Source organism: Phalacrocorax carbo, chromosome Z (genome assembly GCF_963921805.1).
Source record: "Phalacrocorax carbo chromosome Z, bPhaCar2.1, whole genome shotgun sequence".
Taxonomy (NCBI): Eukaryota; Metazoa; Chordata; class Aves; order Suliformes; family Phalacrocoracidae; genus Phalacrocorax; species Phalacrocorax carbo.
This window is the reverse complement of record NC_087548.1, coordinates 3275083-3291614: the sequence shown is the minus strand read 5'-3', so window position 1 is coordinate 3291614 and position 16532 is coordinate 3275083. Positions and strand designations below refer to the sequence as shown.

The 16532-nt window shown below is 46.0% G+C and overlaps 1 protein-coding gene across 1 annotated transcript in view; it reads right to left on the bottom strand.

Moving 5' to 3' along the window:
* MYO5B (myosin VB) overlaps positions 1–16532 on the bottom strand; it is a 160558-nt gene that overhangs the window by 28945 nt on the left and 115081 nt on the right. Inside the window, exons 22-27 of the mRNA XM_064438928.1 lie at positions 15453–15692; positions 10674–10758; positions 9109–9257; positions 8183–8302; positions 6916–7053; positions 4282–4344 (exon numbers count right to left, since the gene is read on the bottom strand). Coding sequence (XP_064294998.1) covers positions 4282–4344; positions 6916–7053; positions 8183–8302; positions 9109–9257; positions 10674–10758; positions 15453–15692 — 795 coding nt within the window. The remainder of the gene's footprint in view (positions 1–4281; positions 4345–6915; positions 7054–8182; positions 8303–9108; positions 9258–10673; positions 10759–15452; positions 15693–16532) is intronic.

Sequence of the window (16532 nt, the reverse complement as noted above, 5' to 3'; positions counted from 1 at the left end):
ACTGCCGTGCCGGGAATTTGCCCTCTCTTCTATTTCTGGTACTCGATAGGAAAAGAAAATAAAATCCTCTAGAAGCTCATTTTATGATGAACTCCGGAGTTTAAGGGATGAAACAAACATCCCAGCTATGTGAAGAGCGAGAAATCAAACTATGCATTGTGCCCCTGCTAGGAACACAGGAGCAGGGCAAGGACTCCCTGGTGCTTTCACTCCCACTTTCCCAGCCTGAAAAACAAGCCAGAAAACACATTTTTCACTGGGGAACTCCTTGTTTTACAGGTGTAACTCAGGGACACGTCTCCCACCAGGAGGATAAAAGAGGAGTTTTACATCCCTCCAGCCCTGCATCATGGCTAACCAAACACCTGGCTGGGCATATTTTGGGTCAGAATCTACTGAAAACTCTATGTATCCATTACAAAGAATGCGTCATTTATGCCTGCTGTAAACATACCAGCGTTAGCCCGTTTCTCACGTTCCTTAGCAGCGTTACAAAAAGAAACAACCACCCCTTCTCCAAATGAGCTTCTCTAAGGAAGGACTGTGCCTCACTCGCTTCTCTCCGCCAAAATCCGCGCCCGGAAAGGCTCCCCACCAAAAGCTAATCCCAAAGGCCACCATGGGTGCTGTGGCAGCACAGGACAATTACACCAAGACACGAAGCCGGCTGACAGCAGACACATATGAAGTAGCAGACCATGCACTAGCTGCAAAACCCAAGCCTGCGCGGCCACCCACTAACACCCACACCTTGTATTCTCCTGCTCAAGGGGCCACACGTGTCAGAAATATCTTGAATAGGACACAAAGTGAAGAGAAGGCAGTGAAGTCTCAGGTCACAAAGTACTGAACAAGACCCAGGAATGTCCTTAACCCCCAGCAAAACCTGCTCTTCAGTAATAACTGTATTTATTCTGTTTACCCAAACTATTATTTGTACGCATTATTTTAAAATAATGCATATACTTATATCTATACACACACTTGTACTGTTTACTGTGTTCATATACTCATTTATCCAAACCATACCCTGGGTCATTCATGACCTTATCTAAGCACCTCTTCCCCCATCCCGTGCAACACTCCTACACCACGATGAGCTGTTCAGCTGCATCAATAACAGTCTTCACACCTCACCTAGGTCAAAATCCATACTCATTTCACACCAATACACTGATTTCTGAAAAGACAATGCAGCCACCTTTCTAAAACCTTGTGAAACCTTTCTAAACTGGCTAAGGAGTCTTAGTTTCCAAAAAACAGTGCAAAGCCAACCCCCTTCTCCTTCTCCATAAACTGGTATCTCATGGACCATTCAAGAGCATCCACAGGAAGAGTTTGCTACGGGTAAGATCAGCCTAGTTCCCCAAGAGAAAAGACTTTTTAAGCTGGTGAAAAGGAAAAGTAAATCTAATTATACAAGACTCTTGAAGGAGCCGGAGGTAGTATAGATATTTGAGATATAAATTAGCAGGAGAAATAGAGATAAGAGAGGAAGAGGTTTTTTTACAGGCACAGAAGCAGCCGTCATGGACGAAAGAAGGAAAAGCAGCACTCAGTCATCAGTAAGTCACTCTTTCATTGCAGGTGGAGACTTCAGGCAGTGTCCTGTATTCAGAAGTGCGGAAAGCATCAGTGAGCTGTCTTTGTCTCTCTTTTTCATTGGTTCCTCTCAGGCCAATCCACCTACAGTGAACACAAAATCCTGTCCCTCACTATGATATTTGAAGCAATTCTGCCTTGGTTTTCACAGGGACCTCAGCTCTTCCTAGACTGACAGTCACCCAACATGCCAGTACCCAAAACATCACGTGCTACAGCTGGTCCGTGCAGGTCTGCACTGTGTTAAAGCAAGCTCATAGACCTGGTTGTTCCCTGTTGCAACCCTTAGCTCGTTTTCCTGCAACTCCAGCACGAACCTTCTGCTGGAGATCACAGAACGGCAGGGGTTGGAAGGGACCTCTGGAGCTCATCCCATCCCACCCCCTGCTGGAGCAGGCACCCCCAGAGCAGGGGCACAGGGCCGCGTCCAGGCGGGGGGTGAATGTCTCCAGGGAAGGGACCCCACAGCCTCTCTGGGCAGCCCGTGCCCCTGCTCTGGCACCCCACAGCAAAGGGGTTTCTCCTCACGTTCAGGTGGAGCTTCCCGTGTTCCAGCTTGTGCCCGTGGCCCCTTGGCCTGGCGTTGGGCACCGCTGAAAAGAGCCCGGCCCCGTCACCCTGACACCCGCCCTTCAGATATTTATAGGCACCGATGAGATCCCCCCTCAGGCTTCTCTTCTCCAGGCTGAACAAGCCCAGGTCTCTCAGCCTTTCCTCACCAGGGAGATGCTCCAGCCCCTGATCCCCTTGGCAGCTCTGCGCTGGCCTTGCTCCAGCAGTTCCCTGCCCTTCTTGGACTGGGGGGCCCAGACCTGGCCGCAGCCCTGCAGGTGTGGCCTCACTGGGGCAGAGCAGAGGGGGAGGAGAACCTCCCTCGCCCTGCTGGCCACGCTCCTTTCCATGCCCCCCAGGGCACCGCTGGCCCCCTTGGCCCCAAGGGCCCGGCGCTGGCTCAGGGTCACCTCGCTGCCCCCCAGCACCCCCAGGGCCTCTCAGCAGAGCCGCTCTCCAGCAGGTCACCCCCAGCCTGTGCTGGTGTGGGGGGTTGTTCCTCCCCAGGGGCAGGACCCGGCACTTGCTCTTGTTGAATTTCTTAAAGATGCTTAAAGAGAACCTCTTGCAGTGCAATGCCACTAAAAACTAACTCTGGGATGTGTTTCCTTGCAAGTTCACTTTAGGCTAAAGAACCCTGTTTTTTTGTAACATGTGCTACTTATTCCTATGAAAGGGTATTAATAGAGAATTATTAATGTTTGTTAGACACTAGGACTATGTGTGTTAATACATTAGTCACGTAGAAAGTAGGAAAATCCAAAGTAATTATTTCCATCCTGAACTTCCTGGTTAAAACTTGAAGAAAACCCAATTTATGAACTTGCACAGAAGTCAGAACCACAGAAGCCATTTAAGAAGGTGGCGGCTCTCATCTGCTGAGTTTTCCCCTTCCACACTGCAAGTTCACTTTGCTTTATAAGGTCAAGAAGCTTACAGCTCCCATAGCCACGTTTAACCAACTGGAAGACACTTGGGCAACAATCTTAGAGCTCCTGCCATGCTTCTAACTCCAATGGGCTCAATCACAAAGAGCACGTCTAGCAAGTGCAACACAAACATCGTGATTAAGAGAGTAAAAATTGGATGAACTAAGTGCCAGAAAAAGCTACTGCTAGAGGTATGCTCTTAGTTAGGGTTGAACATTACATCCTTTCCACCTCTAAATTCTGCTTTTTTTGCATCCCTCCAAGGAGATGATGCAGACAGCAAAAATGGGTACTGCTACTGTCAGATGGTTTAGTATGATGTAACATGTGTTCCTCTGGATTTCTCAGTTGTATCGCAGGATTTGTTAAGGGGATGGGGAGAGAAGGAGTGTCTGAAATGTACGTCTGCACTACCCAAAAACCTAACCAATCAAACAAAAAAACCCAACCCTTAACAAAGCCTACCCCAGAAACTGGTTTTCTGAGGACGAGCAGGACACGAGAACTGGCCTAACAGTCAAGACCGGAAGTATTTGGGTACAGTTAGAGCAGGAGGACACAACGCACACAGCCACAACAGGAGCCCAGCAGGTTTCAGTCACTCTGTATGTCGTAGGGACAAAATGATGGAGGCGGAACTGAAAGGCTTTAGAGCTTAGGGGCAAGATGAACTGCAGGGTAGGGAAGACGTAACAACTATGGTCAACCAGCACTGCTGCTGGGAGATGGAGGCTATTACCACAATCCCACACAGCAGATTTATTTGGTTTTGACTTGACTGGCACCTTGGGAATGCAAGGAAAGCAGAGTCGGAGCCTGGAACAAGAAACATGTTGAGCTTCAGCTGCAAGAAGTCACACCTCCCACACAGCAAACTGCTGACACATACCGCGTCACGTCAAAGGAACCCAAGAAAGTCCCAGTGGGAATATGTGGGGGGAAAAAAAGCACCGTAAGTGGGCTTGTCACCACTGTGGCAGGTAGATCACAGCAGAACAGATACTGCCTCCGAGAGAAACATCTGTGAGCCCACCCCAGGCCCAGGAGCTGACGGAGAGCTACAGCTTTCAAACTGCTATCTCTAATAGTCAGAATCAAGAACGGGAGGTTTGGGGTTATTACCACATTCAGCCAATTTGTTTGGGCTGTTGGAGCCACGGAATAGGTTTACAGCACTAAGTAGGGGCTCCTCACTCACCTTCAGACTGTTGTATGCAAAATCTTCACGGTCCGAAGTCACTTCAGTCTTCATTTCGATTACCTGCATGGATTAAAGAGAAAAAATAATATTTAAAAGCAGCCAGAGGAACTGGCACATGGCACAGGACAGCTAGGCATGCCTCCATCAACAGCCCGCCCTGCCGCAGCTCAACCATAATAATGTTATTAATTGCCATTAGACGGAGTTCCAGCAACATGTAGCGGCGAAGGGGCCGCTTCAGGAGAAAACGGTTTAATCTCTCATTAATATCTTACAACTGTGGCTCACTGCAGCTTTTGAACAATGACAGTCATTAGGGGAAAAAACTTCAACACAGCAGTTGGGAAGCAGGTTTTTCATCTCTGCAGCAAGGATGAGAGGCTGGGGAAGTTTCCTGTTTCATATATTTCCTGCAAATCGCTAGAGGTGATCAGGAAGAATTCCTGGTGAAGCAAGTAAATAATTACTGTTGATGATTTTGTTGAGTCTCTTATTGCATTTGTCAACAGACACGTAGATCTCACACTGGAGAGAAATAAACAAAACAAAGCAACAACAGCCCCAGAAATTTCAATTATGAAACCAAGAGTGACGGCATTTGCTCAGCATTTTATATAAGAGCATCTTTACTGCCTCACGACACCACGCACACAGCACTGCTGTTTCATGGCAGGCATCGTCTCCCACACTCTGGCCTCTGAACAAGTCACAGAGCCTCAGTTAAGGATGGCAGAGTAAAGTGTATACAAGACATCCACTATTAAAAGCCCCCCAATGCTAAACACCAGCTCATTGGCAGCTAGAGCGCTGTATTTTCAGACTCCAGTTGCAAGTCTGGATGGACTCCTGTCTCAAGTTACCACTATGCTGCCAGTAATCTTGACTTTTAAATTTTATTTTTTTAAATTACTCCCAAGCAGACAACCCAGACTGTAGGAAGATATTTTTGCACAAGGTAGAAAGACTATATCAAAGAAATATCCCTGCACTGCCATAGAAAGGAAGAACCAATCCTTCTAACAGCAATCTTGCTATTTCTGATTTACTATACCATTTTTTAAGCTACATTCCTGTATGTTCATTATTGGGCGGGGAAGGGGGACGGAAAAAAGCCCCAAACCACACAGATTATAACAACACCAAACTGAGGACACAGCCCAGCTGATACGTTTGTGAAGCACTTCTCAGCTCACGCCACACACTGCTGGGTGGGGGGAAGCCAGGTCTGCAAAGTAGTGCTTCAATAACCCAAACCAACCAAAAGACGTGGAGATGTGGGGTACCAAGGCCTTGCTCTACACCACTCCCAAGCACTGACATACCACCTTTTAGCTGGAGCAAACCTAGAGGCATCTGTGTCCATAAAGCTGCAGCATCATGTCCGTCTGCAATCCTCCCAATAGAATCATAGAATTGTTTAGACCTGTAAGACGATTGAGTCCAACCACTAACCTAACATGGCCAAGTCCACCACTAAACCATGTCCCCAAGGGCCACGTCTACACATCCTTTGAACCCCCCCAGGGACGGTGACTCCCCCACCTCTCTGGGCAGCCTGTGCCAGGGCCTGACCCCTCTGGCAGGGAAGACATTTCCCCTCATCTCCAACCTAAACCTCCCCTGACGCAGCTTGAGGCCGTTCCCTCTCGCCCTGTCCCTGGTGACTTGGGAGCAGAGACCAGCCCCCCCCTCACTCCAGCCCCTCTCAGGCAGCTGCAGAGAGCGAGAAGGGCTCCCCTCAGCCCCCTCTTCTCCAGGCTAAACCCCCCCAGCCCCCTCAGCCGCCCCCCAGCACACTTGTGCTCCAGACCCTGCCCCAGCCCCGCTGCCCTTCTCTGGACACGCTCCAGCCCCTCCAGGCCCTTCTTGTCCCGAGGGGCCCAAACCTGAGCCCAGCACTCGAGGTGGGGCCTCCCCAGGGCCCAGCACAGGGGCCCCATCCCTGCCCGGCTCCTGCTGGCCACACCAGGGCTGACACAAGCCCGGGGGCTGGTGGCCTCCTTGGCCACCCGGGCACTGCTGGCTCATGCCCAGCCGGCTGTCAGCCAGCACCCCCAGGGCCTTCTCCGCCGGGCACTTCCCAGCCCCTCTGCCCCAGGCCTGGGGCGCTGCCTGGGGTTGGTGTGATCAAAGGGCAAGACCCGGCACTTGGCCTTGTTAAACCTCACACAACTGGCCTCGGCGCATCAATCAGCCTCTCCAGAGCCCTCTGCAGAGCCTTCCTGCCTTCACATTCCCCTTCATTGTTCTGACCTTTGCTAATAAAACTCAATCCACACTTCAAATTTCTCAAAAGAGAAGGAAACGGGATCAGTGCAGGCAGAATAAAACACACCAGAATTGATTCTACATTTCACTGCTTTCAAGATACTTAATATACTGTCCTAAATCTGTTATAACCAGTTTATTTTAAAAAAAAAAAATAATCAGTCTGTCCAGTTGTTCTTAGCTGCCTGAAAAGTTTCTCTTCACTTTCCAGCTGGATTTGCTGCCTCTTAACTTGAACTTGTCACTGTCAAACCTCAGTTCCTACATTACGTGTCCTCAGGCAATCAAGGAAAGCCAGTTACCAACACGGTAACTGTTATATTAACTGATACATATCAGTATCAGCAAAAAGCCATCTCTCACCTGGGATTTCTTGCTCTCTTGCTCCTTTTTCTCCAGCTGGATTTGCAGCTTTTTCCTCTCCTGCTCGAGCTCCCTCACTCGCTTCTGTAGCTTTAGGAAGAGGGTCATGTCCATGGCAGCTTTCTCCATCCCAACCTCCTGAAGAAAAACAGGGGAGTGGAAAAAGGAGACAACCTCAGTCAAGTTTTACCACCATGCACAGAGCCAGCTACGCCCTGAGTGTACATCAGCCCCGACTCCGGCCACAGCCGGTAACAGGAGCATCCCAAGAAAGGTGCACACTTTCAAAGACCAAACCCCCACTTTAAGCACCTATTTTTAACGTCAATAAACAGCAGACTCATTTTAATAAATAATTGAATATTTAACAGCCCACCAGATAAGCGCGCTGACTGAGGCCACAGTGAAGAACATTAAAAATGCCCTACTGAGCCCCTTCTAGCCAAGTGTTTAGTAGTTGCTTTTTAATTGGTTTCACCTAGAATATTTTATATTAGAGCATGGCCAATACTGATTACTTTGACTTCAGCAAATGCTCTCAGAGCAGTTTAGAAATATTGAAGTAGTGTAACACAGCAGCCAGCAAAGGGCAGGAGGGGGGTTCTGCAGGCATGCTACGTGAGACACAAAATACGGGCCTGCCAGTGGAGTGGCAGATCCTAGGAACATTCATCGTCCATACGTGCCCTCGAGTCATGAAAGTGGAGTTTGAAAAGCAGCCTATTCTAGCAAACGTAAGCAAAACAGATTTCCCTTTTCCATGCGATTCTTGATAGCCAGGGAATAATTTGTGCTGCTTTTCTCTGCATTAAGAGATTGTTGATTACAGGGGCTGTGCTGGCCAGCACAGCCCCTGTAAAGATGCATTGGAAAGAAAACGCTCAGGGCATAGGGGTAATGAACTCTGGTATCCCTGCGGAGAAGGATCACTGTACGGTTGTTGCTGTTGGTGCTAGAGATAACTACATGTAACAACGCTGACCGTTGTGATGAATTTTCATCAGCCCTTAAGCTGGTATGGCCAAAAGACAACACTTCATTATTTTTAGAGCCCTATTTAAGCCTGATGCCACAAATGAGTAGGCATTTGCCGTAGCACCGCAGCCCTGTAATCCTTCTCTCATAATTAACGATGTATTTCTGCAGTGTCATCCATCACACCTTGTAGTCCAACCTGCATTCCACCTATGTGCTCCAAGACCCACGCCAATCATCCCTGCAGAGCAAGGCTCTCCTCCTCCCCCCGAGCCTGCCCGATTTACTGTACCTCCACTTGTTGTATTACATCCTCGGTGTCTCCTATCTCAGAGGTTGATATGGATGGATAGTTGGAATCAGACTCCAGACTGCTCTGGTTGGATGGGTTTCTTCTGTGCCCTGGTGCTTGCTGTCAAGAAGCGGTGCAGATACATAATACAGTTAGTGTTTAAGGAAGGATTCCTCACAAAGCTTTGTTTCTTAGAGCAAATATATGCCCATATATGAAGGTTACCTTTACAAAAGGTTTGACTTGAGAATTTGACTAGAATTTGACTAGGCTTTGACTAGACAATATAAATTTCTAGTTCTCACGCCTTATCACAATATTCATATTAACACAAGGGAATAGTTGAAAATGTAAAGTGATACAGAAGCTCAGTAGAAAAACTCTGCATGAATTAAATGCTCTTCATGACACCAGATGCCTGTTAAGTACAAACATGCAAATCTAAGCTCAAGATTATGCTGTTCACAGCACCCTCTGGGGCTCTCTAAAACTCAACCTTCCACCTAATCCAGCAGCAGTCTAACAATTATCTACTTTTCAACAGTTCTTCTAAGACCCCAGCAAAGGCGAACCTAAAAACTTTGAGGTTTGACATTCTGAAGCCACAGTGTTGGGTTTGTGTGTTTCAATCCAGCACCTACACACCAACATGAACAAAAAAAAGCAAAACGAGAAGCATGAACCGGCTTCTGCTGAGGTTCACAGGTATCTCTTCGTTGACTGCAAAGCGTGAAAGATCAGGCTCCTTTTTCAAGGCACACATGTGGTTTGGCTTCAGTGTAGAAGTTCAGTCTTAGAAATATAAAGGACAAGCCACAGGATAATGCCAGTTCTATTAAGTGTTTTGGGGATGAGCGAGCCACGTTATCTGGCCACCAACATCACGTCCAGGACAAACAGAATAAGGATCATTTCAGTTCCGTTACCTTTATAATAGTCATTTCATCCCGCAAGTTGTCATATCTCTGCTCCAGCCTTGAATACTCTTTTATCAGGTTCTGATAACGAGACCTCTCTTCTTCCAGCTCTTTCTTCATCTGGATATTTTCTTCAACCGTGCTTCGTGCAAATTCATCTTTAAAATGGTGGGCGGGGGGAAGGAGAAGAAATTATCATCTTCATCTCTGAAGTGAACTTCTTGTAAATATGTGCAATAACAATGACTAATTAATAAAATGCTCTTTGCCAAGAACCTTTAAAATACATATAAGCATTCTCTAATATTTAAAGACCATTATAATTTCTATCTGCCTCCTCGCCATTTGGAACAGCTTGAGTTGTTCTGCTCGGCGAGCAGAGTCCTCTGCCATTTGAGTTATAGACAAATCTCCAGCACCTACAAACCATCAGATCTATTATGCTTAACTCAGCCGTGCCAGCTCCCCCTCCCATGGGACAGCCGTAAACCCACTTAAGGGAAGACCAGCAACAGCAGGAAATACACTGATGTTTAAGACACTAAGATTTAAAGACTTCCCTGCCTGCTCCCCACCACCGGATTCGGCACAGCAGCAAATCAGCAGCGGCATCTCATTTTCATGTCATCAACCATTTACCACGATAAGACCATAGGGGTTGAAATTATCCCACAAATTCTTTATTTATTTATTTTAATTAAAAACTGCCCTTGGAAGCAAATCTGGTCCTCTCCCCTTTTTGAGAAACCAGTCAAATATACTCCATGTTTCCTTTTAAACGGGTGAACACCAAACAAAACCCCTCCAACTTGCTTTCCCCAACCTCTGATGCTCCAAAAGCATCCCGTAAGAGATGAAGAAATATTTGTAGCAAGTTCCTTTTTGACATGCTATTTTCATTCCTTTATTTTGCATTGGGCTGAGAGCAAGAGGTACTTCATGCGTACCACAGAGCAGCGATCGATACTTCCAGAGAACAATGCATGACGCTTTTTGTAAATCCTACAGCAAAATTAAAGCTGAAAAGGATGATGAAAAAATAAAAAAGCTCAATACACGCATGAGAGTTTCTTTCGTGGCTTGGGATTTTCCCAGATTGCTTCCTCTCTGTACGTTGCCCCATGTGAGCGTCTGCTTTAAAAAACACTCACAAGACTCCTGTCACGTTAGAGAAATCCTTTGTCACAGCTCCATATCATTAACAGTGCTGTTCCTTGGATCCTTTATTCATCCATCCTGGGATGTTGTTACTCTCCACCCCCAGCAGCCGCGCTGCCTCCCACATCACCCAGACTAAATGCTGCAAAACAAACTGAACTGAAAAGCCCTTTTGGGTACTTTATTCCATATTTCACCAATTACACCAGTCTCTGTCGTGTCATCCACCAGCAGGACAGAACGAACTGACCTATCTGTGCAGCAAAAACAACAACAGAAACATCCAGAGAAGGGGTGCGGTAGGATTAGCACTTTTCAAGGTAGGAAAAGCATGCAGGAAAAACAAGTTTGAGGGGAGAAGAGTCAAGCTCCTAGTTTAGCAGACGCATTACAATGCTATAAACATTTTTGCTTACCTTCAGATTGACACAGGATCCTGCTGTTAAGCTCCTCTTTTTCCTGCTTCAGGAGAGCATTTTCTTCTTCCAAGTCAGATATGCGCTACGAAACAAGGCAAAGAATCACTGCTTGCTGCAGGTCAGAGCCTCTGCGGAGAGATTACATTTCACCTGGCTGAAGACAGGGAGCTTTGTTCGGGCTTTCTTTGCTTTGTAAAAGATCTATCCCCTTTTGCTTTGCCAGTTATCCTTTGCGCATCAGGAGTTGAAGCGTAGGAGAACAGCACTGCAACAACCGAGACTAACTTCTCCTTTCCTGAGCGCATTTCTCCCTTAAATTAATGTTTTCAGCAGAATCTTACAAAATATTGACCACGATTCTGCAGGAGTGAAGCTCTTACAAGCGATCAGATCATCAAATCAGAGGCTTATTTCCACATCTCTGTGGGTTTCATTGCTATCTTCAAGTCATTGCACTGGCTGCTGTTGGCGGGGGAAAAAATCTGCCCATCGTTTCAGGCAATGCGGCACTTGAGTAGTTAAGAGGGACACAGTTAATATGAGTGCCATGGAAGACTAATACTAAATAGTTCGGGCTTTTTTTGACTTCATGTGTATTGTATCCACTTCATGTCATAAGATTATAGTCACTTCAGTGCTTCACACTACTGCACAACCTCTAGTACAGCGGTGCACAGCGTGTACCAGGGCCTTTAGTAATACAGCAGGAGCATATATAGCAATTAACACCAACAACCGCCTAGCAAAACTTAATGAAAACAGAAACTAAATCCTGCAAAATAGATTTTTTTTCTTCTTAACTGCCTCTATTAAAAGCGAAGAGAAGCAAGGCCACTTCTCGCAACAATAAGGCTGGACTGATGCTGACAGCAACCTATCCTGTTTGGTTCATCCTCAGGAATTTTGACGCATTCAGCAGTGTTATCTCAAAACACAAACCCATCACATTATCAAGTGAAATACGCTGCTACGATTAAGCAGAACGATCCTGCGGCCGTCAGGTAGGAGAACAAACCGCCACATCATCCCAGCGTAACGGCATTCCCCGTGCCTGCTCCGTCGCGTCCTGTAGCCACAGCTTTGAAACCAGCTACACACAGCAGAAGGATCTCAAGATGCTGGAGAAGCAACTCCGTACGCACCATAATAAAAGTTTTCAGTGCCCAAGAATAATAATTTTACTGTCACCACTAGATAAAACTAATAGGCAGGCCAGCTGGCAGGCAGGCCTAGCACAGACTTCAGTCTCCCACACAAGCATCCTCAAATGAAGGTATTTTATCAAACACTGCGTATGCCAGATACGTACTAACGCCGAGGGTAAAAGCACAACGAATATTTTACTGTTAGTCACGACTGAAGCAATCATATCCCGTGCACAGAAACTGGAGGATCCCCTACGCCTTGCTCTGCAATCCATTCACTGACTCCAGCTGTCTGCACGGGACTGAACTCCTGCATCTCTATATATAGTAGGAAAGTTGGACACTGGAAATAGAAGAAAACACAATTTAAGGTATGCAGAGCTCCTGGACTTTTAAATGCTCTGAACTGAGCCACGATTTTAATATCCTGTACCAAAACCAACTACGTCCCTTCATTCGTACATCACTTCAAATAAATATCATAGCAGGCGTGCAGCCATTAGCGTCTTCAGGTTAGGAAGATTTCTTAAAAAAATTGGAGAAGAGCCACAAGAGTGACAGAAAGGACGGAAAACCTGCGCTGCAATAGGACAGCAAGGAACTCGGCTCGTTTATCCCATCACGGAAAAAGATTAGGGGTGATGGGATTATTTCACTAGTGCTCTTTAATGAGTAGCGATAATGAACTCTTCTGCCCAGAAAACAAAGTTATGATGGTTGGAAAACAAAAGTAGACACAAATTTGGAGTATTTTCAACTGCGCTGAGAGGATATTTCAGAATGGAAAGGCTTGGTAGCATCCATAACAATTATTCCCAGGTTTAAAAATTTCTAATCCAGATTGGCTATAGATATTTTTAAGATATGACCTTAAGTGATTGAGCTTGTTTATCACATTCCTCCTTCCATATGAAACAGAAACAAGCTGGAATTCAACATTTGTGTTGACAGAAACCCAGTGAGAATGAAAACAGTCCATTAAACACAGGTAGAGGCAAGCGGAGCAGGTTACACAAGGGCCAAGCAGCACAAACTCCATCTCTGGTACCTTTTGTACCTCGTGCTTTCTATAGGAAACATCTTTGAAGGTGCTTCAAATGCAACAGCACCTGCTCTGAAGGATTTCTATGGAAGGATGTTGAGCAGAGAGCACTCGTGATGGCTTCAGCCCTTATTTAAGTGTTACACTGGAACCACCTTCTCATGAGATGTGGCTCTGCTCCTCCCCCAGTCTCATGAGGAAATGATGATGGCACTTAGGATTTTCCTAATAGAGGTCCTGGCCAGGCTTTGAATCATCCTGCCTCACCAAGTGAGAAGATTAGGTGCTATGGAAAGCCCTAGGAAGAGCTGTTGGTACTCACCCAGATCTGATGTTTTACACTTCATCACAAAATGGAGTAAGAAAAGCTATTCTAAAATTAAGGAGTTGGAGGGAAAAGCTTAAGGAAGAGATTAAAGGATGTTTTTTCAGCAACAAAATCATAACTAACACGGATTTGCAGAAGCTGCAGCCCCAGCTCAAGTTGATAAAATTAAGGCTGTCACCTCAGTCTCTCTCAGAAGTGTCTGATGACTTGGGGTATCATCCCCAGAGAGAGCGCATCCCACCACAAACACAGCACAGTCTTCCTATTCTATTGAAGGTGAAAAGTGTTTCTCACACCTGAAGTCAGATTCACAACACTCCCCACGCTTTTGGTAGTTATTAGAACTCCTCAAAAATCTCTACCAGAATTCTTCTTGGAAAAGCGTTTTGGCTTAAACGAATGTTTCAAGGAAGCAAACAGGTCTTCTCTGTCTTCCCACTGATAAGGAACCGAAGGGAGCAGCCGAAAGCTAACGTCAGAAATGGGAGCCTGCACTGCTCCATAGAAATGCTATGCTTATCAATTAAAACATTTATTGTCATTCTATAGAACATAGTATTTGCTCTGCTGTAGGCACTTCTGCAACAAGGGAAAGCTTTTGCTTTGTTTTCATCCTTCTTGCAAAGCATTGCTTCGGTCATTAAATCAACCTTTCTTCTGAGTGCTCAAAGGGGATTTGCAATCAAGAACAAAGACAAGCGGTTTTTCCCCAGCTGCATCACCTTCAAAATAAAGCATCCTTTCAGGCACTGAAAGCCTGTGCTGCAGCCAGCTAACGAACGGAGCCCTGCACCAGAAAGGATCTTCTAATTTGGTGCTGGAGAAACGAAAAATCCCTGACTCCATATATCCCTATGTGGGTGCAACACACGCACAAAGAGCGGAGTAACCGCTTTTCTGACAGCTCTTGGTCCAGCCAAGGGACAATGCGCCTTACAGGCTGAATGCCCTTTTGAGAAGCACAGCCAAAAATGCATTTCAGCGGTGCTAGTTGTTCAGATTAAGTTATCCAGAAGACCAAAAAGTCCTCGCAGCTTCTCACCCAAACCCACCATCTGAAGGCTTACCCACAAGGGGAGGTTGGCCAAGGGAGGTGCCCTAGAAGAGCCCCACCTGGGCAATCCTTCACCATAATTAAAACACAGCTAATCCCAGACCTCCTTTTATCTCCAAAAGCTACTCATCTTCAAGTTGTCACACAAAAAGCACTACTGTAGAGTAACAGCGGCAAAAAAGCTTTTTCTATGCAATGCACTGAGTAGAAAAGCCCTAAATTATTTCCAATAGCAGCATCAAAGAAACCCCTTCAACCACCAGTGCAGAAGAAGAAAGATCACAGATTTAACCTGAGCAGTCATAAGCATTCACAGCAGGAAACTGAACCCATACCTCAGTGCCTTAGGTTATGAGCATGGGTGTGAAGGTTATTCAGAACAAACCCAAAGAAATTCACTGTCAAATGTCAATTTTTTAACTATTTGCAAAAAAACTCTACACTCCAAAGTCATCTTCTCCCACAAGAACCCTTCTTGTACAATGGTGGCAGCATTGGGCCACCCTGACCTCAAGAGATCCAGAAAGCTTAGGAGTTTGCACAAAGGAGGGGAAGAAAAGAAAAAAGTTTGGTCCACATCGCAGCTCCAAACCCTAAAAGGGCTTGTAACAACCAGCCTAGCTGGTGTTGGAGCAGCGTCTCTGCCTGGGAGGGTCAAGCTGGTCCCCACACAGGTCATACTCTACACATAGCTACAACACCAGCCACTACGACCGGCCGCAACAGCCACGGACTGCATGGCAGAAACCGAGCCCTCGTGTCCCATACCCAGCTGGACTGAGGAAGGACATCTTCCTAATATTTACAGCACCCATGACACCCTTCCCCAATACTTCGCATTACACGCCATGAGGAATCACTGCATATACACGAAGCTCTGCCATATCCGTGGTTATTTCAGGTTCGCGTGCCCTCCCTTATTTCAGACAGGTCTGGATTTGGGAAATTTCTTCATGGTTGGCAGCGCAAAAGGCACAGAGGCAGGGCATCCTCCTGACATGACAGTTGCTGCTTCTGCAGGGATGTTCCCCTGCCCTTGCTGCCTCATGACCTGGTTAAAAGGCAAATTCTAGGGGCATTCAGTGATAAAAAGAAATGAAATATAATTTAAGAATAGAAATTAAGTCTTTCTCTTTCAGACTTGGGAAGGGCAAGCTTCCACCAGCACGACCACCTACGCACCACGAGATGTGACAAATACACATACCTTTCTCAGTAGGTCTTTCTCCTTAACGTAGCTGTCTTCCACGACCTTCCTCTCACCATGAGCTTTTTCAAGCTCCAGCTGCAAGTGCTCCATCTCTTTTTGCAAGCTGACAAGCTGGTTGCCATCACCTTGGTGGCTCTGCTGATATTGCACCAGTTCCTTCTTCAGCTTTTCCACCTCGGAGGAGTGGGCAGACGTCAGCATAGAGAGCTGCTCGTTCAGAAGTTTGTATTCCTTGTTCTGCAGCCAACATTCCAAAGAGAAGAAAATAAGACCATACGCAAGATCAATGCATGCACCGATGCACTGCAAAAGTAACAGTCAAAAATCCTTGGAGCATTGCGGGTAACAAACTTCCCATAACAAGCATTTCCATGCATATGCTAATAAAGCTCATAACGCTAAAAAAAAATTCAAAACTGTGACAAAAGCTCAATAATACTTTAGTAACGATTATACGAGCATTTGTTAAATCGATGTTACTCTTGAAGCAAAAGCAAACGACACGTGACGGCCCTGGCAACCAAAGCAAAACACCTACGTTTTTATTACAGCTTCCAAACAACGTTGCTTAATGCAATTGGCTTGCAATTTTTTTGGTTTGCAATCTTGCGTTTGCAGTTTATCCTTTTATTCCTGACTCCTACGCCTGCAGGAGCCTGGGCTGACAATGCACTGTAGCATAATTGCAGCCTTGAGCACAAAAACTCCCTAAAGCCCAGCTTTAAGTCATGTGCCAGCTCAATCATCTTTTTATTTGCCCAGATTTTCTCTTTTAAAGCACTTAGCAATGATTTGCTTCCAAGTTTTGAGACCTGAAAATTCACCAGCTTTGACTTTTGTGGCTCAGATCGAAGTCAATGGGAACTACAATGTGACTAATAAAACATCATCATTATTAGCCAGCACCAAAAATGACAATGAATTCACAACAGGCCAAAAGCTTCAGGAACAGCCTACCACAAATCTTTGCTAACGTTAGGTAGATAATCATGCGAGTAAAAACTATTTTGAAATTTAAAACGTAGTCTGGTTTTTATAGAATCATTTTTAAAGTGTCCTTTTTGAAAGCTCTCAATA